The sequence below is a fragment of the Vombatus ursinus genome, unplaced genomic scaffold (assembly GCF_900497805.2).
Source record: "Vombatus ursinus unplaced genomic scaffold, bare-nosed wombat genome assembly UNPS02014773.1, whole genome shotgun sequence".
In the NCBI taxonomy this organism is placed as follows: domain Eukaryota; kingdom Metazoa; phylum Chordata; class Mammalia; order Diprotodontia; family Vombatidae; genus Vombatus; species Vombatus ursinus.
Genome location: NW_020954551.1, coordinates 33,084,401 through 33,109,694, shown reverse-complemented (window position 1 = coordinate 33,109,694; position 25,294 = coordinate 33,084,401). Strand labels below are relative to the sequence as shown.

Below are 25,294 nucleotides of genomic sequence, written 5' to 3'. Positions count from 1 at the left end.
ACTGTACCAAGTGCATAGTAGGGCCATATGGTAGTGGTAGTAGTAGTAGTAGTAGTAGTAGTAGTAGAAATATATCATTTAATCTTCACAACTTCTCTAGGAGGGAAGTACTTTTATGATCCCTGTTTTGCAGTTGAGGAAACTGAGGCAGACAGAGATTATGTAACTTGCCCAGAGTGTCCATCTGTGGCTATTCCTTGGTCTTACTGCCTCATTGGCCCTGCCTCTTTTTTTTTTTTATCTCAAGTCCTTAGGTGATATGTTTTGTGCTGCTTATTCAACACATGTGGCCATTGGAACCCATCAGCCTGCTTACACACACCATGCTTTTTTCCACTGCCCTTTGGCTCACTTGTAATTCTGATTCTTCAGGAATTATGGTGGTTGGTGATTCACAGACTTGGAGCTGTGACACCAGAAAAATAAGGGTCTAAAATAATATGAGATTTTGTGTTGGGTGACTGGCTTGGGATCATTGAAGGCATTGTACAGGTTCCCAAATGCCTTCCCTTTCTCCTATTCATTTCTTGGCCCTACTCCTCATCCATCTGTACCACCTGTCCTAGAGGGTTCTAATGAAAAGAACCTGTTAACAATAATTGCAGCAAAAAAACTTGCATAGAGCATTATCATTACATCTCTATGCCTTAATTATGGGACAGAGAAACAATGTGGTATAATGGTTAGGTCTCAGGAAGGCCTAGGTTCCAGTCCTATCTCTGATACATACTAGCTGTGTGACAAGTTATTTACCATTTCAGTACCCAAGGCAACTATCTAAGACTATAAATCACCTATGAGTTTCTAATTAGTGAGTTCCCACACAGGAGTTCCCCATACCTGTGAAATCACAGGCAAAAAAGAAATTGTTGGGCAGGGTCATTTGACTGTAGACTTCGATTCACCCATGGAACCATGGTCCCTGAGTCAGTGACCTCAGCACAGAGCAGAGGAAGGGTTGAGCAGAGGGAGTGCACCTCACTGGCAAAATAGTAATAATAACCCACGTTTATAAAGTGATTTATGGTTTGTCAACTGTTTAGCATATGTTATTTTATTTGATCATCCCAGTAATCCTGTGAGATGATACTGTTATTATTCCTATTTTATGGGGAAGGAAAGACTGCTTCTGATAGAAGTTAAGTGATTTGCCCAGGTTCACTTAACAACTCACTTAAGGCAAGATTCTAACTCAATCCTTCATGAATTTCTGAGTCCAGCCCTCTAACTACTAGCGGCCTCTCTCAAGCACAGGATTGCTGAGGAGACCAGAGAGGCTTCCTAGGCTTTACCAAGAGATGGGGATTGGGAAGATGGATGTGTGGTAGCAATATGTGAGAAGACTATCTTCTCTGGTTGTTTCCTCTACTGCTAGATACCAAGAGAAGCTCAAATAAGACAAGTTTATGAGTTAGCCTGAGGTTGGTTCTTATCATTGGCTATTTGATCCCTGGTAATTTGACAAATTGTTGGCTGCCTCTAGATTTCTCCAGTCCTATGTAGATTTGCACAGGCAAGTTGATGTCTATAGAGGAATTCCATTTTCCTAAGAATTTGAAAAATAAGACTCTTTGCTTCTGGACCACTGCCCAGGATGCAAGTCAGAGGGAAATGCCACAGTCACAACATGGTGAAAAGGGAGGCCTGGCCACCAGACATGGAAGGGGTAGAATTCCTCAACAGGATGAGTATAAACACCCGCTCCCTGGCATGATCTCCTGCAGGAGCAGACCTATGCAAATCACCTCTTAGAGTCAAAATTCTTCGTCTTTTTTGTGTCATGTCGCCCTTTGAAAGTCTGGTAAAGCCTATGACCCTCTTCTCAGAATCATGGTTTTAAATGCATAAAATACATGGGATTATAAACAAAATAATTATATTGAAATAACTATCAAAATATTAAAAATGACAACAACAAAAACGTAAGTTCAAAGATCTCAAGTTAAGAACTCCTTTCTTATAGGACGGCTAAGTTCAATAGCTAATACCAGAGGCATTCTTTACTACAGTCATTCCCAATCCTTTGGGGTTCCCTATACTGATAATCCAAGGGGTTCCAGCTAAAAAATTTGTTTAATGACACCTTAAGCAGTAAATAGGGCAGTTAGGTGGTGCAGTGAATAGATTGCTGAACCCAAAGTCAGGAGATCCCGAGTCCAAATCTTGCCTCAGACACTTACTAGCTGTGTGACCTTGGGCAAGTCACTTAACCCTATTTGCCTCAGTTTCCTCATCTGCAAAATGAACTGGAGAAGGAAATGGCGAACCACTCCAGTATCTTTGCCAAGAAAACCCCAAATGGGGTCATGATGAGTCAGACATGACTGAAACAACTCAACAACAATAAGCAGCAAATAATTGCAGAATATTATGGGTTGCATATTAAATTACCCTAGGAATCGACAACACTCTTGTTGCTGCCGCTGTTGAAAGGGGGCTGAGGAACAAAAGACATTGGGAAGCACAGAGTTAGTAGATTTTGTAATAACTATCATACAGCTGTCTCCAGATGGGCAGAACAGCTTCCTTGGCATGGAACTCACTGGGAGTATGGTCATTCCTAAGCTCTCTGTCTGTTCTTGGGTCATGGCCTGGAAGTGGCCAGCATCTGTAGGATTGGTCAGTGAGGGGTTGTGAGAGGGGAGGGAACAATTTCTAGATGATCAAAAGGCCCTTGGTGGAGGTAATGTCCTCTAACCCACAATTCCAAACTAGTAAACAGCATCTTTATAGTGTCAGTCACTGCAGAAAAAGAGATTGATTTCTTTACAATGTATAACTTATTTTATTTGTGGAAATTCACTTTACAAACTAGTGTTGTTGTCATGCATTTATTCTTCAGAGCATGGTGAGAATTCAGAACTTGAGTTACTGCCTTCACCATAGTGGTTCCTGAAAATTGCATGGGAAATTAGAACAGGGAAATGTAGATGAGCACGTTCTTGGCGCAGAATTGGGATCTCTTTCCATCTGCAGCAACCTGGTTTTGCTACTAGGTGGTTCATGTACAGTGAGTGATAAGATGAAATGCTAACTGAGTGTGTGTGGCTCTTTGGACACGTCCTGATTGGATGCTACTGAATGAGCAGGTCAGGTTGGCAGTAAGCAAAGTACAGGTGGCTCATAGGGACCTTCAAACCAGTAGATTAGTGAAATAGGAAGCTATGAAAAGTGGGAATGGTTTGTCTCTACGAGGGACGATCCAGTCTTGTAGGAGAAATGCTGGGTATTTTGGTGATTTTATCAGAGTGGCAGCAAGGTGTAGTGGATGATGTCAGGTAGACTTGGGCTATAGTTATGGGACAATACTGGTTACAGGACAAGCGAGAAAAAAATCCCTTAACCTTCTAAAGCTCTCGGTGTCTCCAGGCTGCTCTCTAAGATCCTAAGCTACAACGCTGGAGAGCATTTCCAACCGGGAGTTCTGTACCCAGATGAAATCCCAGGTCTGGACCAACATGAAATATTGTGGTAGTAGCATTGGCCTGGGAGAGAGAAGACGGATGGTGTAGCTTCTTGCTCTGTGCCACTTTGGGTGATTCAGTTCCTTTTCTTGGACTTCTGTTTCCCTCTCTGTAGAGTGAGAAGGCTGGACTAGATTATTGCTAAGGTATGTGATTGTTTCTGACATGTCAGAATTAATATCCATTGGAAGATTGCATAGAGTGGTGGAAAAAACAGAGGATGAGAGTCAGGCTTGGATTCTTGTTCCAGTTCTGTTTGCCCTTAGCTAAGTAACCTGACCTGTCTGGGCCATGGTTTTCTCATCTGAAAAATGAGGCAGTCATACCTCCAAGGTACCTTCCAGATCTAAAGTTCTGTGATTCTATTATTCCAGTTCTAGTATTCTAGGATCCCAATGTTTTGATTTTTAAAAAATCAGTAGTGATGAGGGGGAGAAGAAAGTTACCAGTTTATATGCTGAATATCCTCATATGTGCTGCAGAATTTACAAGCTCCTAACTACTGCTGTGGTAAAGTGAGTTACTCTCTAACCTACAATTCCAAACTAGTAAACAGCATCCCTCTTTATTGAGTCAGTCACCACAGAAAAGGAGGTCGATTTGAGTATAACATGATTTGCAGAAATTCAGTTTACAAGCCAGTGTTGTGGCCATGCATTTATTCCTTAGAGCATGGAAACCTCTAGAGCTATTTAATAACCCTGCTAAAGGAACCAAGACACACTCAACCTGAGTTTGCTTGAGCGAGTTGTTGATAAATGAGAATAACGATTTGGGATGAGCAGAAAAAGCCTAGCTTGTTGAGATGGGAGTTGTTTCAGATTCATAAAATCTGATGTGGAGTTCTAGAGTTTATTGGTGAGTGAGCTGGCTCTCCCCAACCCCCTCCCCATTTGTTGGGGGAGTCAATAAAACTTTTCAGCTTGAGGGAATCATCATTTTGGGTCTTCTTGGCTAGACTAATTAGGGTCAAGTTTGCCCTCCTACCTTCTAAGAGCCACTCAGCCTCAAAGATTTAAGTCTAATGCCTCACCTTCCAGATCTTCTGACAGAAGTCAGAAGTTCCTTCTCTGTCCAGTTCCTTCTCTGCTTTACCACATTTCCTCTCTTTAGCTCTGTCTTCATGCCGGATGAGGAAACCAGAGGAATGAAGGGTCCTGTCCCTGTTCATTGTTGTTCAGTTGTGTATGACTCTTCATGACCCTGTGGACCATGGCACACCAGGCCCTTCTGTCTTCTGCTATCTCCTGAAGTCTGCCCCAGTAAGAGTTGGACACATTCTGGCAATGAAGGGTTCATCTTCTGATCTCATCTCTCTTAGCATTTGGATACTGTCTGTGGGGTTTTCTTGGCATAGGTACTGGAGTGGTTTGCCATTTCCTTCTCCAGTGAATCACTTTTTGTCAGAACTCTCCACTATGACCTGTCCATAGGGTAACCCTGCACAACATAGCTCACAGTTTCATTGAGCTATGCAAGCCCCTCTGCCTCAACAAGGAAGTGATCTGGGAGGGGGTTCATGTTCATATAGTTTTATTACATTTTGCTAATTGCTTCACAGTATAAATTTTACTTCCCTAACAATACTGCAAGATCCTAGGGGCATGGAGGAGCATCCCCAGGGCATGCTTGTCCTTGTGCTCCCACCTTGACTCTGAACCCTGGGTCAAGAACACAATTGGAGCTCAGTAAACACTTGCTGGTTAACTGGAGACTTGTTGGACAGATGAAATGTTAAATCATGGCTTCAATATGGTAACTCTATTCTCCTGTAGCCAGGGGTCTGTTGGTAAACGTTTAACAATCGATTCTCTAAAAAAAAAAAAAAAAGTATGCATGACAAATTTTAAAGTTTACTCTGAATTTTTATTTTAGTCGTCACATTCTTAAGTCTAGACAATCAACAAAACAATAAATAAAGCCCTGATTTATTATGTTTGCTGATTTCTGAGGCATAATTTTTTTTAAAAAAAACCTAACCATTGGCTCTCCTTAGCCTTAGAGCTGGCTTCAGCACACCCCTGGCCCTACCCCTCAACCCTCTTCCATTAGCTGGTGCATGACAGTACAACTCATGATCATTAAATTCAATGCACTTGCAAGTCAAGACATCACCCTCCTAATGTCATTGGTCCTCTTCTACAATGAAGGACGAACAACAATGTCTGTTTGTGCAGTGTGTTCTTTATGGATTATTCTTGGAGAAGGTTTAGTTCCATGTGTGCTTTTCCTTTCATCCTACTGGAACAATCTTTCCCATTTTTAAAGTTACTAGATCCTCAGTGTCCATTCATTTGAGTATCAGCCTAGTAAACTGGAGAAGTCACATGCTATTGCTACAATAAATGAATGAATGAATGAATGAATGAATGAATGAATGAGTGAATGAATGAACAAATAATTCGTACTAGTTGAATAGGAATAATTTTTAAATTATCTGATGTTGGAGATTATTTGTGTCCCTGCACTCAGTCCCTACTCTTTCCCATACTTTCCCCTACTCTTCAAAATCAATTGTATTGTTTTGGGGAAAGACTTTCATTCTATCTCTCTCCTCTAGAAAGAGAAAATTAGTACCCTTGAATGTTTTCCATATGTCCAAAACAGAACTAATACCTTCCCCCACTCATAAATTTTTCCCTCCTCCACACTTCTCACTTTCTTTCCAGAGTCACATCATCCTTTCAGTCATCTAGGTTTGCAGCTTTGGAATTATTTCCCTCTCCCTCACCACCCATATGCAGTTAGTTGCTAAATCTTATTGATTTTACCTCCACAATTATCTCCGGTATCTTTTTTCTTCCCTCTACTCATATGGCCATGAGTAGGGGGAGTTCAGTAATTTTTACTTGGACTATTGCAACAGGTTTTGATTTGGACTGTTGTCTGCTTGTCTCCCCCACTCTTTAACCCTTTCCCCACCCAGAGCCCAGAATAATCTCTCTGAAACACAAGGCTGATTTTGTCATTCCCTTGCTCAGGAAGCTTGAGTAAGTTTCCACTTACCTCTAGAGTAAAATAAAATTCATTCACCTCAGCATGTGAGGCCCTTCAGAATCTGGCTCCAACTAAGTTTCCCAGACTTACTGTGTATCATTCTCCTTCTATGCATTCTGTGTTCCAGACCCATAGAATATTGCTGTTCCTTAAACTTGGCATTCCATCTACCACCTGTCCTTGTGCCCAGGATGTGCCCTCAAGCCTGGAATGCACTCACTCTCCACCTCTTCCTCTTAGAATCCTTTGTTTTCTTCAAAGCCCTACCCAAGCTTCCTCTGGTGGGAAGCCTTTTCTGATCCCTCCAGGTGTTAGCGTACTGCCATATCTCCAGTCCTCCTGATCCATATCTTGCCACTGGAGACTGATGGCTCTGGAGGAAAGAGTGAGCTGGTGAGCCCTCCCTCACTTAAATCCAGTCCACTCGCAAGTCGCGGCATCATCTTCCTGATGTCGTGGTCTTCTTCGAGAACAAAGGGCAAGCCACAAAAACAGTCTCTTCAGATGATCAGCTTGATGCTTATCTGTGTGATAGCTGTGTGATCACCTCCTGCTCTTTTCCAGAATCTAAGTCCCTCTCTCTCTTTTACTCTCTCTTTCTCTTTTACACACACTCTCTCTCTCTTTTACACACTCTCTCTTTTACACTCTCTCTCTTTTACACACACTCTCTTTTACTCTCTCTCTCTTACACTCTCTCTTTTACACACACTCTCTCTTTTACACACTCTCCCTCTCTTTTATACTCTCTCTTTTACACTCTCTCTCTCTCTCTCACACACACACACACACACACGCACACACACACACACACACACACACACACACACACATCAGTGCCTAGCACAGTGTAGGTCCAGCTTTCGGGTACCACAGGGAAGAGTGGCTTGGAAGGCTCTCCTGCATGCCTATATACTGTCTAGCCCTCCAAGTCTCTATACTCTGTGCTCCTCCAAAGTCAGGCTACATGGTATGGATTGGTTTTTCACATCATGGAAAAAGCCACCCTTGCAGTCCCCATGGGAGCTCTGTCCAGATGTTGCCCATAATCAGATGCTGCCCCGCCTTCCCGCCCCCACTGATGGCACCCTTGTGATGAGGAGCAGCCCTGAGTTATAGCGCCATGGCCCTCTGTACTCCCAGCTGTGCATCTAGGCAATTAGCCTCATAGTCTGCTTTCTCAAATAGATCAGAACATTTCTGCCATCTCGACACGACATGAAACCAAATATTTAAAGTCCCAGAGACAGACGATGAAAGAAGATGATGTAACTAAGAGCGCATTAGACGAGAACAGCACATGTGCCGTTTTCTCTCCAAATGTACTGGGATGATCAAAACCCAGCCTTTAATCTAATCTCTTGTGTTTGAGGGACTTGGAGGTGGAATGAATTACATCTGTAGTGTTTCTATTGGGGGTAGAATGGACCATATGCAACCTTTCAGCATTGCAAAGAGGTAGAAGAAATAGCAGCTCATTGTAAGATGTGCAAGAGGGGTTATGGGCCAAGGAGAGGAGGGCAGAAGATTGAGCAAGAGTCAAAGATTAGCTTCCTCTAACCCTTGTGGGGCTCTTGGGTCTGTAAATGCCACAGACTGAGTGTACAGAGCTTGCCCCATCAACTTACCTGCCTCCTTCAGAGGCAAGGACTTCTAAGTGCTCTTGCTCACCCTCTGGTGACTTGTTGTAAGGGTCCCAAAATCCCCATAGAGGTTCCTAACTCTCTGTGGGGTAGGTGGTACCTTATACTGGGCAATGAAAGAATATAATTTATTGATCATCGCCCATAGAATCTCCAGGAATTAGCCTATATGTGGTAGGCATGATTTGGTTGGGCAAGCCTTGGGATATTTTGTCACCCTGTCTCTAGACAATCTTGAAACCACTTGGCATGGTCTCTGCAAAACAATGGGCCCCAATCTTTCAATCTGGTTCCTAAAGGATGATGTCTACTAAAGTCCTTCAAATACACCGTCATCTTAAGAGGCAGGCCTATAAGACATTCCTAGGATCATAGATTTTGAATTAGTAGGGAATCATCTCATCTAACCCTGTTATTTTATAGTTTAGGAAACCAGTGATTTGCTTAAGGTCACCCATATTTCAAGTAACAGAGCTAAGCTACTCTGTGCATAGCCTTGTGATTGGCTCTAGGGGAAACATAAGGAAAGTTTCAGACTTGGTATCCTCATAGAACTTACATTCTCCTTGGGGAAACAAGCCTTGAATGCATGGAAGAATAATAAGAAATATAATTTGTTTTAACATAAAGTATAATCAGCAAGCACAGAGAAAGTCAGCAGTAGGAAAAGTTGCCGTGGCCTGGGATGGTGACTTGAGCTGAACCTGGAAGGATGGAAAGGATATAATTAGGAGGTGGGTCAGTGGGGGTAGAGGAAGGAATTGCAGGTGGATAGAATAGCATGGAGTTGGAATGAGCATGACCTGTGTGGGTGACAGTGGGAAGATGTCTCCAACTGGCGATGAGGGTCTGTGTAAGAGATACATGAAAATACACAGAAAGGTGGTGGAATGTTAACTTTCCCTCATTTCTGTGTCTTAGGTCATGAAAACCTATCACATGTATCACGCAGAGAGCCTTAGCGCCGAGAGCAAGTTAAAAGAGGCCGAGAAGCAAGAGGAGAAGCAGTTCAACAAGTCGGGTGACCTTGGTATGAATCTGCTCCGGCATGAGGACAGGCCGCAACGCAGGAGTTCCGTCAAGAAGATGGAGAAGATGAAGGAGAAGGCAGGTGGTGGGAGATTGCTTCTGAGGGAGGGCTAGGGGCTCACCCAGAAGGGAACATTCCAGGGGGAGCGGGCACCTCCTGCTGTCCTCCAAGCACCCAGGGAGGTGGGTGTCACGCAGCGGGCAGGGGCTGCCCACGTTCTGTGAGCAGGGCCAGAGACAGCAGGGAAGGCAGAAGAGCCCCACTGCCTCTGCCCAATTCAAGCCAAGTTTGCACCTTCTGATTACTGCTGGGATGGACATTAGTAGCTGTGCAGCTGATCTCAGACCCTGATTAGCAGTCCAGTGTGGGATTAAGTGTTAACCAGGGTAAGGGAACTGGCTTGGGCCCCAGAATAGGATATAGGAGGCTGGTGATAAATGCCTACTCAGGAACTTTCAGCCCCAGAGTGACATGATTAAACTTCTTGATACCTATACTACATTCATGCAGCGAGCATTTATTGAGTGTCTGCTCTATGCAAGGGGTAATGATAGGCATGGGGGTTAAAAAGAAAGACAAATCAGTCTTTGCTGTCAAAAATCAACCACCAAGCATTAATGAAATGCCTATGATGTGCTAGGCACTGTGTGCGGGGCATACAAAGACAAAAACAGAGCAACCCCTGCCTTCAATCAATTGGCATGCATTTATTAAGCACCTACTATGTATAAGGCAGTTAGGTGGTGGATAGAGCAATGGGCTTGGAGTCAGGAAAACCTGAGTTCAAATCCAACTTCAGACACTTACTAGCTGTATGATCCTTGACAAGTCATTTAACCCTATTTGCCTCAGTTTCCTCATCTGTAAAATGAGCTAGAGAAGGAAATTGCAAACCCCTCTAATTGAGTCTTTGCCAAGAAAACCCCAAATGGGATCACAAAGAGTCAAACACGACTGAAAAATGACTGAACAAGGTGGGATTAACATGTGTAAGGCACTTTGGTAGTCACTAGGAATACAAAGATGGAAAAAAAGAGTTACAATTCCTGCCCTCGAGGAGCTTACAATCTATCAGGAGAGGGAACATGTACAAAAGTAAGTATATGTGGATAAATATGCAGCAATTTGGGAAGGGGAGCAGGGGGTAAGGCAGGGGGTAGCTAATGCAAAGACAGGAGGAGATGTGTCAGGAGCAGCAAGAAGGTCATTTTAACCAGACTGTGGAGTGCAGATAGGGGAACAATGTATAAAGAGGCTGGAAGGGTCAGGTGTGGACAGAGGTCGGGGTCACTGGGGGGAAAATTCTTGGTAAAACTCTGAAGTGCTATTTAAACCTGGGCTATTGTGACTCTTCCCCATGAAAACTAAGCAACATACACAGTGGGATTAAAATTTAACACGGTCTTAATGACTTAGAAACACAACCAGAAGCAAATGGAAGGAAATTATGAGGAAGGAGTGCAGAGAGACCGAGCTCACTGGAGTTTATATAAGACAGAGGCCTTAACTAGGATATGGTCACTGGGGCTTTTCCCCAGGGCAGTGAAATTTAGTGATGGCCTTAGCAGTTCTTCAGCAGTGTAGAAACAACCAATCTTTGTACCTAGTTAGCAAGAATAATTAGGTAAGAGTTCCCTTACCAGGTGGTATTAGTCTAGCCATAACTATACTTCCTTGGCTGACATCCTTACTCCCCTGATCAGTTTGGCAGTGTCCCAGGCAGTGGCTGAAGGGGCGTTTTATGCTACTTGCCCCAGTTGTAAAAAATAGTAATAAAATATGATATGTGGCATATTACATTATATCTCATATATTATATTCTCTATTAATAGAATTAATTAATAAAATATAATAATTAATAGGATACTTTATATATTGATGTTAGTTATATGTCTAGAGTAAGGAAACCGGTGTTTGAGTTCTTATTCCATGTGGGTCATAGTAGCCGGATAAGCTTAGGCAAGTCACTTTTCTTACCCTCCATCTTCTCATCTGTTAAATGGGCATAGTAATGCTTATGCAGTCCGCCTTTAGGATTGTTTTGAGGAATGTTCTTTAAAAACTGTAAAGTATCATATATTGGAGAGAGTCTTAGGTTGGTAGTCAGCAGACAGGACATATGGATAGCCTAGTTTAGCTACAGATTAACTGTGTGAACTTGGACAAATCACCTAGAATGTGTGAGCCTTAGTTTCTTCATCTGTCAAACTAAAGCTGTGGGTTAGATGATCCCCAGGGTATACCCAGCCTCTGGAGACTGTGATGCCAACAGCCTCACGTGAGTCATAGCAAGTATGCCGCAGTGCTACATTGATAACTGATAGAACAAAATGTATTCCTTGAGAAGGCTCGCTAACTCATCTGCTCAGTCTCGAGTCTGGTTGCCCAGTTCTAGGCTTTACAAATCTAAAGTAACATGTAAAAACATCACGGGGGAGGAGAGGATGTCAGAGAAGAGCTTCAGAATTAATTAAAATGCTTGAAGGTTGTCCTTCTAGGGAAAGGTTAAAGGAATTAGAATTTCATTTGGATTGTACCAGGAAGAACATTTTCCCTTTGTCCTTTTAGGGATAGGGCCTGAGGTTTGAGTGGGTACCGCATCTCCTCCCTGCCTGGGCTGGCCTAGCATAAAACCACACCTGGGGAGTGTCTGCCATTCCCTGGCTAGGTTTGCCTGGGAGAAAAATCAGAACCTCATCATTGAGCAAGCCACAGGCTAACTGGGTATCTATGCCCCATCCCTGTCCCCCTCCAGAGGCAGGCCAAGTACTCGGAAAATAAACTGAAGTGCACCAAGGCCCGGAATGACTATTTGCTGAACCTAGCGGCCACCAATGCAGCCATCAGCAAATACTACATCCATGATGTCTCCGATCTAATCGACGTAAGTCCTCCCTTCATTCCCCACTTACTTGGCACAAGTGAGGTGCATAACTGGCCGGTCACATAGACCTCCTTGGGCCTTTACTGAGAGCCATTCTGAGAGACCAGAGAATCTGAAGATTCAGAAGGAGGGCTGGTCAGGAGCTATTTGTCTTTGGTACATGGTTCAGTGTGGGAGGAGCCTGGGAATTTGGGTCCAGGATCTGGTTGTGAATGAATATTGACCTCTAGAATAAATGAGTTTAATTTTCATGGGTATCCATGACGTACATGTCTTTGGTCATATTGTTTGTGTTTATATGTATATGTTTGTGTGTGTATTTGTATATATCCAAAAGTATTAACCATCTGCTAAACAAACATACTAGGTGCAAGGGAAATACAAAAGAAGCTGGCTTCATGCACACATGTACATACACACACACACATATATGTATGTGTGTGTATATAAATATATAAAAATATTTTCTACATATTAAAAATGTAATTATATAAATAGTAGTGTAGGAAATAGAGTATAAGACTAGGAGTTTGAATCTTGCCTCAACCACTAGCTGTGTGACTCTGGGCAAGTTGCTTAACTGTTTTCAGTCTCAGCTTCCTCATTTGTAAAATGGATGGATAATAATAGCATCTTCCTCACAGGGTTATTGTGAGGTTATTATCTCAAATGAGATAACACACATAAAGCACTCTATAAATGGTATTTATTATTGTAGTATACAAGGTATCCCACAGCTAGTAAAGCTTAAAATTGAACTAAGATTTTTGGAACACCCTATATATGTGTATGTATACACACAGACACACACATACACTCACACACTCACACACTCTCATATACACGTAGAAACACACACCCAGGCAGCACGGCAGAAGGAATGGAGCACCAACCTTGATGCCAGAAAGACCTGGGTCCAAACCCTCCCTCTAACATGTACTGGTTGTGTTCTTGGGCCAGTCACTAAGCAATTTCATGTTCTAGGTAATTGTGTAAGCAATGTAAATTGCAAAGAAGGTGCCTGGATTGATAGGTGGACTTTCCTCATTGGGAAGCTCCCTACCAATGAAATCACAGTTCTGAGCCCACAACTAGGTGTATACAGATACACTACCTTTATATACTATCCTAATGTGCCAAATTATGCAGTATGAACAGTGAGAAAGTTGGATATAATCCTTCAAAGTACTAATTTTGCATGATAGATAATTTTCACCCATTTTACAAATGAGGAAACATGAGCCACCAAGGAATTAGGGAAGGGAAAGTTCAGTGTAAATGGGCATCTTCATTATGGAGGAAAGGGGCTTCAGTTGGGCATTAAAGGATGGGAACATTCTGTTTGGAAGCTGGTTTCAAGCAGAAACCATTTCTTTTGCACTCGCTTCCCACTGTACTGGTCATTGGGATCTGTATGTACTAGATCCTCAGTAAATATACTTTGACTAACTGATCTTACCTCTGGGGCCCTGGTATATTCCCGGCTGAAATGGAGAATATCTGGGTTCTGGGTTCCAGTCCACTTGGGGATGACTGTCTTTTCCCTTGTGGAGAGGAGGAGGAAGCTAAATCTCCTTGTTCAGAATATAAGGAGGGTTCCTGGCAAGTTCAGGAGACCCTAGCCATCTGGCCTCTCTCTTTTTCTCCACTGCAAGCCTTTCCCTTCTTGCAGAGGAAAGAGGAAAAGTTGAATGGAGCTTTGTCCCTTCTTCCTTCCACCACCCAGGCTTTAGATACTCTGGACTTCTCTAAGAAAGTGTGCTAGGAACTGGCCTTTGGTTTTATGTTTGAGGTGGGCTTCACAAATTCGCTGGAGCCTTTGGATATGGAAGTGTTTACTTCTGGAGATCTCAAGGTGGGATTCACAGTATTTGTCATATTGTGAATGGAAACCACTGTTGTACCTTGACCATTCTATTTTGGGCTCTTCTCTATCCTTAAGTGTTGTGATCTGGGCTTTCACACCAGCCTGGCCCGAACCTTCAGGACCTACCTCTCAGCTGAATATAACCTGGAGACCTCTCGCCATGAGGGGCTGGATGTCATAGAAAATGCAGTGGACAACCTGGATGCGAGGAGTGACAAGCATACGGTCATGGACATGTGCAACCAGGTCTTCTGCCCTCCACTCAAGTTTGAGTTCCAGCCCCACATGGGGGATGAGGTAAGACACCTGGCCTGGAACTTCCAAGGTCACTGCCATCTGCCATCACTACTTAGAGGCACATGCCCTGGATTTTTCTATATTCTCTCTCAATCTGTGACTTCTTCCATCTATCTAAGAACTCTGGACTTGGGGGTTGAACAGGATTCTCATTCTGAGCTCTGCCTTTAATTCCTTGTGTGACTATGGACAAGTCACTAAATGACAGAATGGAAGAATTGTATAATTGGAAGGGACCTTAGCAACTCTATGGTCCGATCGATGCTGTTAAAAGAATCTCCTCTAGAGCATAGCCAGCAAGCTCATAGACCTCCGTTTGGGGAGGACCTACCACTTCAGTCTCTTGCTCTCATATTTCTCACTTGTTAAATGAGGGGATCAGAATTGATGAGTCCTATCTAGCTCAAAATCTATGATCCCATGATCCTCCCACATTGACTTTGGTTATAGACCAAATCTCCGGATCCGTCGTAAGTTGTAAAATTAGAAGAAATGGTCTAATCCCCTCCTTTTCCAGGAGAGGAAACTGAGGGCCCGAGAAATTAACTGACTTGCCTATGGTCACACAAATGGTGGGTAGCAGATCCAGGATTCCAACCTGGGTCTCCTGGCTCCAAATCCAGAACTCTTTCTGTTACATTGTGAGGGTAAGGTCAGTAAAGGAATTGGTGTAAGGGATGATGGTAGGAGACCCATTCTTCCCACTTCCTACAAGTTTAGGGAGAGGGGATTATCATGACAAAATTCTTTCCCAACCAGTTGATTCCCTGAAGAATTTCCAGCATGGGAGTGAGAACTACTGTCATTGTTTCCTATCCTTGTTCCACTTTGCCATGACTTCCCTTGTCTGAATGTCATTTCATTGTGAATCCTGCCCTTGAAGTCTGGTCCTGCTGGTGGAATAGAATCTGAAGCTGGGCCCCCTTCTTGGACTCAGAGGATGTAGATTGCTGCTACATAATGAATTTCAAACCATTGAAAAGAAATTATCTTAGTGATTGAGTTGCTTTTCTGAGAAGTAAAGTGACCCACATGTTGGGCCTTTGAAGCTTGTCTCTTGCTGTCAGACAGGAAACCTGTTCCCAAGGAAAAGCAGGGAGTTATCAAAGTTTAGAGAAGTCTGCCCACAAAACTCTGGAACGCTGGAGCCAGGGTCTTCCCCAGAATCAGTGTGGTGTGGAGGAAAGGTCTTTGAAGTGAGCATACCTGGGCCGTAGAGTGGTCACATTAGAAAAGGGCAGTCTGAAGGGGGTGGTGGTGGAGAAAACCCTGAATTTGGAGAAGAGACTTGGGTTAAAGTCTTAGATTTTCCCCTTAGTAGCTGTGTGACTCTGATAAGGTTATTATCCCTCTGACTCTCAGTTTCCTCAGTTGTAAAATGGGGCGAATGAACTGACTTATGGTTTAGAGCCAAAAGGGACATTGGAGGTCAGCAAAGTCCCACACCCTCATTTGACAAATAAAAGAACTGAGAAGTGAAACAAGTCCCGTGAGCCTCACCCTGGAACCCAGGTCCTTTCAACTCCCAATCCACTGTACCAAATGAATACAGGCTCCCACTATTCCACATCATAGACATATTTTCTTTTCAGTTGCTATCAAAGCTGACTGTGATGTCAAATCAACAGCGGGGAACCCCATCAATCAACAACAACAACAACAAAAAGTTTATTAAACACTCCATGACCTTGATATTCGATGACCTCCATAAAATTCTTTATAAGATGCTAAACAGAAGTAAGATATTATTACTACAAAGTGCACAATTATACAGTCCTGCCCCTTTATTTTACAGATGAGAAAACTGAATCAGGAAATGACTTGCCCAAAGACACAGAGGTAGCTTCTGGGAGAATTGGGCCTGGAACCCGGTTGTCCCTGACCTCACCTCAGAATGCTTTCATCTATACTAGGGATTCTGAACCTAGGGTTCTGTGAACTTCAAAAAAATTTTTTTTCATAACTGTATTTTAATATAATTTATTTCCTTGTAACCCTATGAATTTTATTTTATGCATTTAAAAACATGATGTTGAAAAAGGTTTTACCAAACTGCCAAAGGAGTTTATGAAACACACCAAATGCCCTTGTTTTATGCTGTGGTGACCCTTTGAGGCTGTCAAACTGGCTCTGTGACCTTGGACCAGAATATTGCAGGCCTTGTTTCTGTCATCAGTGAGGTTTTAGACTAACCGATCTCTGGGGTCCCTCTCAGCTCTAAATTTCTCTGATTTTAAAATCGAAGGAGATTGTGCTTTTCACTCCAGGGAATACATTTAAGACACTGGTTGCCTCAAGCATTGAGAAAGCTTGAAAATATAAATTGATTCAAGAAAATTTTACCTAAATTAATGCATATGAGATCATTTTTAATAGGAGGCTTGCTTGTAAACTGTATGTAATAAAATGTGTGACATATTATATTGTAAGAGCAATATTACAAGAATAATGTAATAGTAGCAATAACAGGCACATATGTAACGTTAAAGTTTGTAGAGTAATTTATCTCATTTGAATCTGACAATAGCCCCGTAGAGTGGATATTGAGCCATAAAAGGGGGTGGGGAGTTCACATTATTAAGAGAAGATCTCTAAGCTCTGGAGGTTCTCATAAATCAGAATGCTCTCCTTGCTCTTCTAGAGGAATGAGTCAGGGTCAATCATCATGCTCTCTTGTAAACCATCCCTTCCTACCCCATCAGGGGCAGAGTAATAGACCAGAGGAACTATGGCGTGGCCTTTTTGGTTTATGTTGGTGATTTTAATGGTGTAGGCTTCCAAAGGGGGAAATTCCTTCTACCAGCACAGACCAGCTTGAATTCTACAACGTACAGTTCAAGTGAATGTTGAAAATAAATTATAGAGACAATAACAATAGAGACAAAATATAATAAAATAAAATAATGCTTGGGGATGCTGAGAGATTGTAACTCACACAGGGTCACACAACCAGTAGGTGTCAGAGGCAGGATTTGAACCCTGGAGATGGAAATGGCAAACCACTCCAGTATTTTTACCAAGAAAACCCTCCATGGGGTCATGAAGGGTCGAATGTGACTGACATGACTGAATAACCATAACTTCCAGACTCCCAAGGTGGGCTCTCCCTCCACTATGCCAGGCTGTGCTATGACTTATGTTCTCCTGATCCTTGAGGAGGGGAAGGAGACCAGCATGGGGGATGGAAGAAGAGGGCCTTGACCCATTCTCTGACTTGGTTTTTCTCCTGCAGGTGTGCCAGGTGAGTGCCCAGCAGCCGGTCCAGACAGAGCTGCTCATGCGCTACCACCAGCTCCAGTCCCGGCTAGCCACCCTCAAGATAGAGAATGAAGAGGTGAGAAGCCCCTTCTCCTTTGGGTGTGTTTCTTTCCCTAAGGTTGTTTAGACCAGGTAGGCCTATGTGCTGTGCAGGGCAGGAGCAGAAATGTAGGGTTACCCCTAGAGAGTTTCTGTTTCTCTTCTTGGTTTTCTCCTGCATATAACACATACTCCTTCTCCTCTAACCGTGAAGTTAAAACTTCCCCAAACTCCCTTAGACATGAAAACAAACAAAAAACAAAAAACAAAACCCAGGCAGTAGCTTCATTTGGTTTCCTAATTCCTATCCTTGCTCAGACTCAGTAGCCTTCAAGAATCATTCTTATGAGGCTCTAAGTTGTGTCTTTCTGTTCTCTTCTCTCTTATGAGAAGCATCATGACATCATATCATGTGTGACATCGTGTCATAGAGCTGTGTGGCGTCATATCGTAGAGCAATATGACATCACGTCATGGAGCAGTGTGACATCATATCGTAGAACTGTGCGACGTCATATCGCAGAGCAGTATGACATCATGTCATAGAGCAGTGTGACATCATATCATAGAGCTGTGTGACATCATATTGTAGAGCAGTATGACATCACATCATAGAGCAGCATGGCATCATGTCATGGAGCAGTGTGACATCATATCGTGGAACTTTGTGACATCTTATTGTAGAGCAGTATGGCATCACGTCATAGAGCAGTGTGACATCATATCATAGAGCTCTGTTACGTCATATCGCAGAGCAGCATGACATCACATCATAGAGCAGTGTGACATCATATCGTGTGACATCGTGTCATAGAGCTGTGTGACATCATATTCAAGAGCAGTGTGACATCATATCGTGGAACTGTGTGACGTCATATCGTAGAACAGTATGACATCACGTCATAGAGCAGTGTGACATCATGTCATAGAGCTGTGTGACATTGTATCGTAGAGCGGTGTGACATCATGTCATAGACCAGTGTGACATTGTGTCATAGAGCAGTGTGACATCATATCATAGAGCTATGTGATATCACATCATAGAGCAGTGTGACATCATATCATGGGTCCAGAGCTGGCTGGGACCTCAGACGCTGTCTAGTCCAACCACTTTTTTTCACAGATAAGGAAACTGAGACCCTAAAAAAAAAAAGTTTATATAATTTGCCCTAATGGACTCTTTCCCCAATAACTCTTATGTTCTTCAAATTTTAGGCTATCCCTTGATCTAAGTTATGCTTAGAAATTATTCCAGGTCAGGAGACCCAGGTTTTTCCACTAACCAGCTGGGTGACTTTGGACAAGTTACTTGGCTTTTCTGTGCCTTGATTTCCTCATCTAGAAGACGGGGATAATATAGCCTTGGGCATGCCACTTAATATCTTTGTGGACCTGGGTTCAAGTCCGAGATTTGTCCCTTACCAGCTGTGTGACTTTGGGCAAGTTCCATAAACCCTTTGGGTCCCTGTTTCCTCAGCTATAAAATGAGAGGGTTGGACCTTGAAGGTCTCTGAGGCACCTTCCAGCCCCAAATCTCTGATTCTGTGTTTCCTTTGGGGAGACATTGTGAGGATGAAATTAAATAACAATGGGAGGAAAGTCACTGGAGAAATGCATGGAATTGTTGTTACTATGCTTCCCCTTCTCCCAGGTCCGGAAAACATTGGATGCCACCATGCAGACTCTTCAGGACATGTTGACGGTGGAGGACTTTGATGTCTCTGATGCCTTCCAACACAGTCGATCCACGGAATCAATCAAATCCGCTGCATCTGAGACTTACATGAGCAAAATCAACATTGCCAAGAGGCGCGCCAACCAGCAGGAAACTGAAATGTTTTATTTTACGGTGAGCTGGGTTCTGAGCCTGAAGGAATGGACTGGTGTGGAAGGAGGAGTGTGGGGAAGGGGAGGAGAGGGAGCAGCGTGAGCTAGTGGGAACCTTGTGCCTGCCCTTGGCACGTGGCACGAAGAGGGAGCCTCCTGATCTTCGAAAGGAGAGAAAGATCGAGCATGGAGATTTTAGGAAAGCGCAGTGGTGGAGGCAATCTTGCCACTTGGTAAATTCATTACAACTCACGAGTTCTTCTAAAAAGACCTCAGAGTATTTTGTTGAGCAGACTGGAATGAGAATGTGTCATGCTGGCAGGTGCCAGGCTTCATGAAGAACGCTCGGGTTATGTTTGTGGAAGGATAGAGTTGTGCCGTGTGCTTTAAGAACAGTCTAGGTAGGTGTTCATCCAAAGCGATTGACAGTCAGCTCTCTAGCTATGCATACAAAGACCCAGATTATTTTTATGTCATTGGTTGAAGTATTTGGAGATGCCCCTTAAAGGTTCATTTCCTTGGGTAACGAGAGTCAGTGTGGGGCAGTGGAAAGAATGCTGAATTGGGGTCCTCTGTTTGAATCCTGGCTCTGTATGATTTGGAGCAAATCACTTTAATCTCTCTGGGCCTCTGTTCCTCATCCATAAAATGAAGGGGTTGGACCAGATGACCTTGAAAGTCCTTTTCAGAGTGAACTCTGTGATCCTAGCATGGATCACCAATAGGAATGAGCCATCCTGGGAGGAAGGCAGAATTAGCCAATGTCATTGACAGAGGGCCACTAGCTGCTACTGCCTCATTCATTTCCACCTAATTATCTGTTTGGCTGTTTCCAAGGGCATCATAGCACTTCTAAATGTGTCAGCACTTGGAAATCTGCAGTGGCAACTTGTTTTTTCATACTTGCTTCATGGATCCTACATTGGGCAATTCCTTCTGACTTCCCAGAGCTTTATTTTCTCCGTCTGAAAAATAAGGGTCCCGGACTAGCTGGTTTCTGAAGTTGCTGCCAGCTCTGAAATTCTACATAATCTCATGATCCCTTGATCCTGGGAAGGTTGGAAGAACCACATGCAGCCTTGGGTGGAGGGTGATGGGAGGATGGGGGGGAGTGTCACAGATTGGTTGATAGCCAAGGTACAGAAAAACACTGCCTCTAGACTTATTTACATTCTCTAATGAGCCAACTCCTGTGATGATAGATAAATAAGTTATCAGTCTAATACAGACTGGGCCTTTGGGGCATAGGCCAGCATCTATCAGAGACAGTGGGGTTAGTGGCTGAAAGAAGCAGGCTGGCAGGCAGACACCCTAGCTTCTGATCTCAGCTCGGCCTCTTACTAGCCGTGTTTCCTGAGACAAACTGCTTAATCTCTCAGAGCTGTGATTCCTTTATTTAGAAAATGTGAAATAATATTAAGACCTGCCCTGCCTATCCTACAGGTTTATTGTGGGAGAAGCACCTCTCCCAGCTTAAAACAATTTATGAATGTTAGCTGTTGATTAGTAATAATAATAGGAATCATTTTTAATGTCGTATCTTTGTGACTGTGGGCAAGTCACTTAACTTTTCTGTGTCCCAGGTACTTCTATAAGACCAAAAGTTGTGGAGGAGGGAGAGGGAGGAGACAGAGACACTCTGATGGGGGGCAGTAACCTGTATACCCAGGACCATCTGGTCACTCAGTGTCAGAGGCTTGAGTTGAACCCAGATCTTCTAGACTCTGAGACTGTCTCTCTGTTATCATTTGAAGCAACCTTTCTTCTCAAATAGGTGGATAGGGACTGGGGCTGTAATTTTATTGGTAGAAAGAACTCCCGCGTTGAGGAAACTCTTTCCCCCGATGCAGTTGTACCTTTTCTTTTCTTTTTTTTTTTTTGCACCTTATAATCTTAGATCTGGGGCACAGAACCATTTTGTGTCAGGGACCCCGCCTTTGGCAGTCTGAAACCAGTGGGCCCCTTCTCAGAGTCATGTTCTAAGATATATAAACTAAAATACATAGGAACACAAATGAAGCCAGTTATATGGAAATGCTGTCATCAGAAGTAAAAAAAAAAACCACACACACACAACAACAACAAAACAACAACACAAATTCATGGATCCCAGGTTAAAAATCCCATCTTAGAGAGATGCTGAGAGATTGAGAAGTTAAGTGACTTACCCGGGGTTACCTAGCTGATATGCATCAGACTTAAACCCAGGCCATTTCTGTTCACTGTTCCACATACCCTCTCCTGTAAGAACCACTACAATAATCATAAGTAAGATAATGCATAAAGCTACTTCGGAAAGCAGGGGTTTATGCACAAATGAAAGAAATCATTATTAGATCACTTCAAAATCAAAGCTTGCCTGCTGAGCATGTCTTTAGAAGAGTGGGCACCATCTCCCCTTGTCCCCTCTCTGCTCCCCACCCACGACCCAAATAAGTAAGACTTGTTTGGAAGCTGCTGTCTGCAAGGTCTGATAAAGCCCTCCCTTTCCCTCCCTGGAAGGTCTCCTGTCTTTATGGCTGTTGGCACAAAGGGAGCCCGAGGTCCCGTGACAGAAGGAACCCTGCTTCGCTGAGCTCCAACTGACAAAAGAGGGCTTTCACTGAGCTGTTTTCTCTGGGACTCCTTGCGTTCCCAAACCCTGACCTGAAATTCATGCCCAGGGACAAAGGATTGGAGGCTAATAAGATCGACAGACCAATATTTGAATAGCACGGAGTGAGAAAGTAAACAGAAATCCCTCCTGTGGTCCCTTCTACCCCAGTCCTGATGTATGGTTCCTCTGAGGGTGGCACATTCTTTCTCCTTTTGCTTTTTGCACCACCACTCCCCCCCCCCAGCCAGCACCAACCTCAACCCCAACAATGGGAGCCACCATTTTAGCCCACCGTCCTTAACTCTCTCCTGCCTTGTGTTTTCCAGAAATTTAAAGAATATGTGAATGGCAGTAATCTTATCACCAAGCTGCAGGCTAAGCATGACTTGCTCAAGCAGACCCTTGGAGAAGGTGAGTTGTGTGCTCCAGGCTCAGGAGACGCCCTATGTTTCCTGGCCTGTTTTTAAAGCCCCGTAGTGAGGAAGGAATTCCCTGGTCTTGGCTTTTTGTGCATGTGACCAGCCAAATGCTCCTCCCTGAACCCTGTCGGGCTTGAAGGGATTCGTCTGGGAGTGGCTCACCAAGGATTGGCATCTCTTTTCCCTTCATTCCCTGGGCTGTGCCCAACCATGTCTCTGACTCCAGGGCCAGGGTACCATGTAGGGAGTCCACACTAAAGTGAGGGATGGGGGAGAGGGCAGGGCTCTTCTTCACCCTTGTATCTTTATTCCTAATGCCCTCCAGGTAGTAGCAATTCTGAGGAAAGAAGGGAGGGGATGGTGGAGAGGAAAGAGGAGACACTGGGGCTGAGGGGCGTGAGGTGGAGAGTCTATATTTAGTGTTTAATAAATGCTTGTTTCCTTCTTTCCTTCATTGGGTATTTATAAATCACCTGCTGTGTGCAAGGCACTGTGTAGGGATGCAGTGAAGACCTCAGAGAGAGGTCTTTCAGTCCAGTGAGAGGACTAAAACATGTATCAGAATATGAATTAGAGTGTGACAGATGTGTAAGATGTACCCAGTTCTATGAGACCAGCTGGGCTGTTGAAAAGACCTTGATGCTTAGAGGCAGTGTGACCACCAGCCCTTCCTAGGGCTTCGTTTTCCTCATTTATAAAAGGAAAGGTGTTGGACTAGATCTCTAAGGTCCTTGGTGATCTGAATCATATGACTTGGGAGGATTAAGGACAGCTTTTGGAGGAAGTGACGTTTGAACTGGGCTCTGAATAGTGAATCGGGTTTTGTTGGGTAGCTCCAGGGGCAGCGGGCAGTTGTGCCAGGTCAAGGGAATGTGCTGAGTAAAGGTGTGCAGGCAGGGAAGCCCAAGGCGTATTCAGGGAATGCAAATAGGCTGCAGCCTAGTGCACATGATGAGGCTGGTGAGGCACAAGAGGACAGAGAGAGCCATTCTTGGCTTATTTCTGTTCACCTAGGTCCTTTCTTCTGCCTAACGCTTTTTGTAATTCCCCTCCCATACTTCCTACCTTTTCCAGGACAAGCAATACTGTCCTTCCTTCCACATTTATTCATTCAACAAACATTTATTAAATCCCTACTATGTGCAAGGCACTGTCACACTGCCAGCTCTCTTATTCTTCCCTAGAGCCCGCAGCGATCTAGCCCATTAGGATGGGATCTGGTTGTTGCTGGGAGAATCTTCCAGCCCACCAGCTTCTGGGAGACATGGAGATGCCTAGTGAACTATATCTTTGTCTCTTGGGCTTTACCTTTAAAACCAGGGCACTGGCTAGAGGCTTTCAGGACAGCTAAAGCAGAGTCAAGGAAGTTTACTAGTAGCGACTTCAGCGTTGTTTTCCTAAGTGAGCTATCTCCTCTTTGGAAGATGGATGCTTTATAGGTTTTTGGATGACTCTTACTTGGAGGACAGTATTTCTTTCCTGCTCTCCCATTAGCCATAGCAAATGCAATCTTTTGTTAAATCTTTGCATGGATGCTCTTAATGCAATAAAAAATTAATTAGTTTGAGTTGGCTCAGATCCTGACCCATCTAGTCTTCCAAGTTTATTTAGCCTTCTGCCCTACCTTGCTTCAAGATGTGATTTAACAATCTTTTCTTGGAGCTCTGAGCTAACCACTGATGATCCCTGGAAACACGGCTTTAGAGGTATAGGGATGAACATATAGTTTTTTTTTTCCCTTTTCCCTTATTTATCTTTGGAAACAGATCTAGTAGTGGTATTGCTGGGTCAAAGGGCGTAGGCAGTTTAATAACTCTTTGGGCATAATTCCAGATTGCTCCCCAAAATGATTAGATCAGTTCACAATTCCACCAGCAATAATAGATTTGCAGTTTCATGAGCAATCATACTCTTTATTTTGCTATGTTATGGAAATACTTATTTTATTCCATAAATTAAAAATAAAATAAATAAATGTGGGGGAAAAAAGAAGTATAGGGATGATGAGAAAAGAACCCAGCAGGAGAATCTCAGGGCTCTGAAGTTTTAGGAAACAACCATGGCATTTCTGTGGGCATGGGACAGTGGCCATCACAAGGAAGTGCATGAAGGACCCTCTGCTCTGCCTGCAAGCTCCAAGCTGAGCACAGCCCATCACAACAAGGGCCAGGCTCTGTTTGAACCCCACATTTTGCTTTTGTCCATTTTGTGCTTTTTGCTAAAAGTGAGTACAAAGGGTTAGGAAATGTGTCAACACACACACCACTGGGTCTTGCCCATTATTTTGGGGGGGTCTTTGAGCACTTGTTCCTTCTATATAGTTGAAAGAGCCTGGGACTAAGAGGAGGAGATCCAGATTCTAGTCCCATCTCTGCTAGTAGCTTGCTGTGTGACCCTGGGAAAATCACTTTACCTCTCAGGATCTCAGTTTTCTCCTTTGTAAAATGGAATGGAATGAGATTATCCCTTAGGCTCCTTCTGTCACTAATGATCTATGATTCTGGGTGAGATTTATCTCTTGATGATGGAGCCAAGCATATTTCATGGGACCAAGTTTATATGAATCAAGTTGGAATGGAGACTCGAAAGAGTCTTTGAAAATTTTAAAGAAAAGAATCAATACAAGGTCTTGCAGATTTCATCTTGATAAATTTCCAGCATTGGGCATGAACCATTGCAGATGCCCAAAGCTTTGGAAACCCTATGCGTTGTCAGGGTTGTCGGGGGATCAGGTAAACCTTGCAACCTAAACTTTCTGTGTTATAGGAAGATACTTCTACCTTGGTTCTTGGATAACCAAATCCCTAGTATTGTGAGGCTCTATATAGTAGGGTTTTACTCTCTATTATGGCTCTTAATCATAGTCCAGAGTGTTTACTCTGGAACTCTTAAGGCAAGTGGGAAATTGACTCAGTTTGGCATAGGAGTGTGTGTGTGTGTGTGTGTGTGTGTGTGTGTGTGTGTGTGTGTGTG

At 43.5% G+C, this 25,294-nt stretch overlaps 1 protein-coding gene across 2 annotated transcripts in view; it reads left to right on the top strand.

Annotated features, from left to right (window-relative positions):
- The window catches only part of SRGAP3 (SLIT-ROBO Rho GTPase activating protein 3), a 274,861-nt gene that overhangs the window by 185,248 nt on the left and 64,319 nt on the right, over positions 1 to 25,294 (top strand). For both annotated transcript variants that reach the window (XM_027864072.1, XM_027864073.1), the window contains exons 5-10: positions 9,026 to 9,211; positions 11,890 to 12,018; positions 13,961 to 14,182; positions 17,415 to 17,516; positions 19,131 to 19,328; positions 22,229 to 22,313. In XM_027864072.1, coding sequence (XP_027719873.1) covers positions 9,026 to 9,211; positions 11,890 to 12,018; positions 13,961 to 14,182; positions 17,415 to 17,516; positions 19,131 to 19,328; positions 22,229 to 22,313 — 922 coding nt within the window. The remainder of the gene's footprint in view (positions 1 to 9,025; positions 9,212 to 11,889; positions 12,019 to 13,960; positions 14,183 to 17,414; positions 17,517 to 19,130; positions 19,329 to 22,228; positions 22,314 to 25,294) is intronic.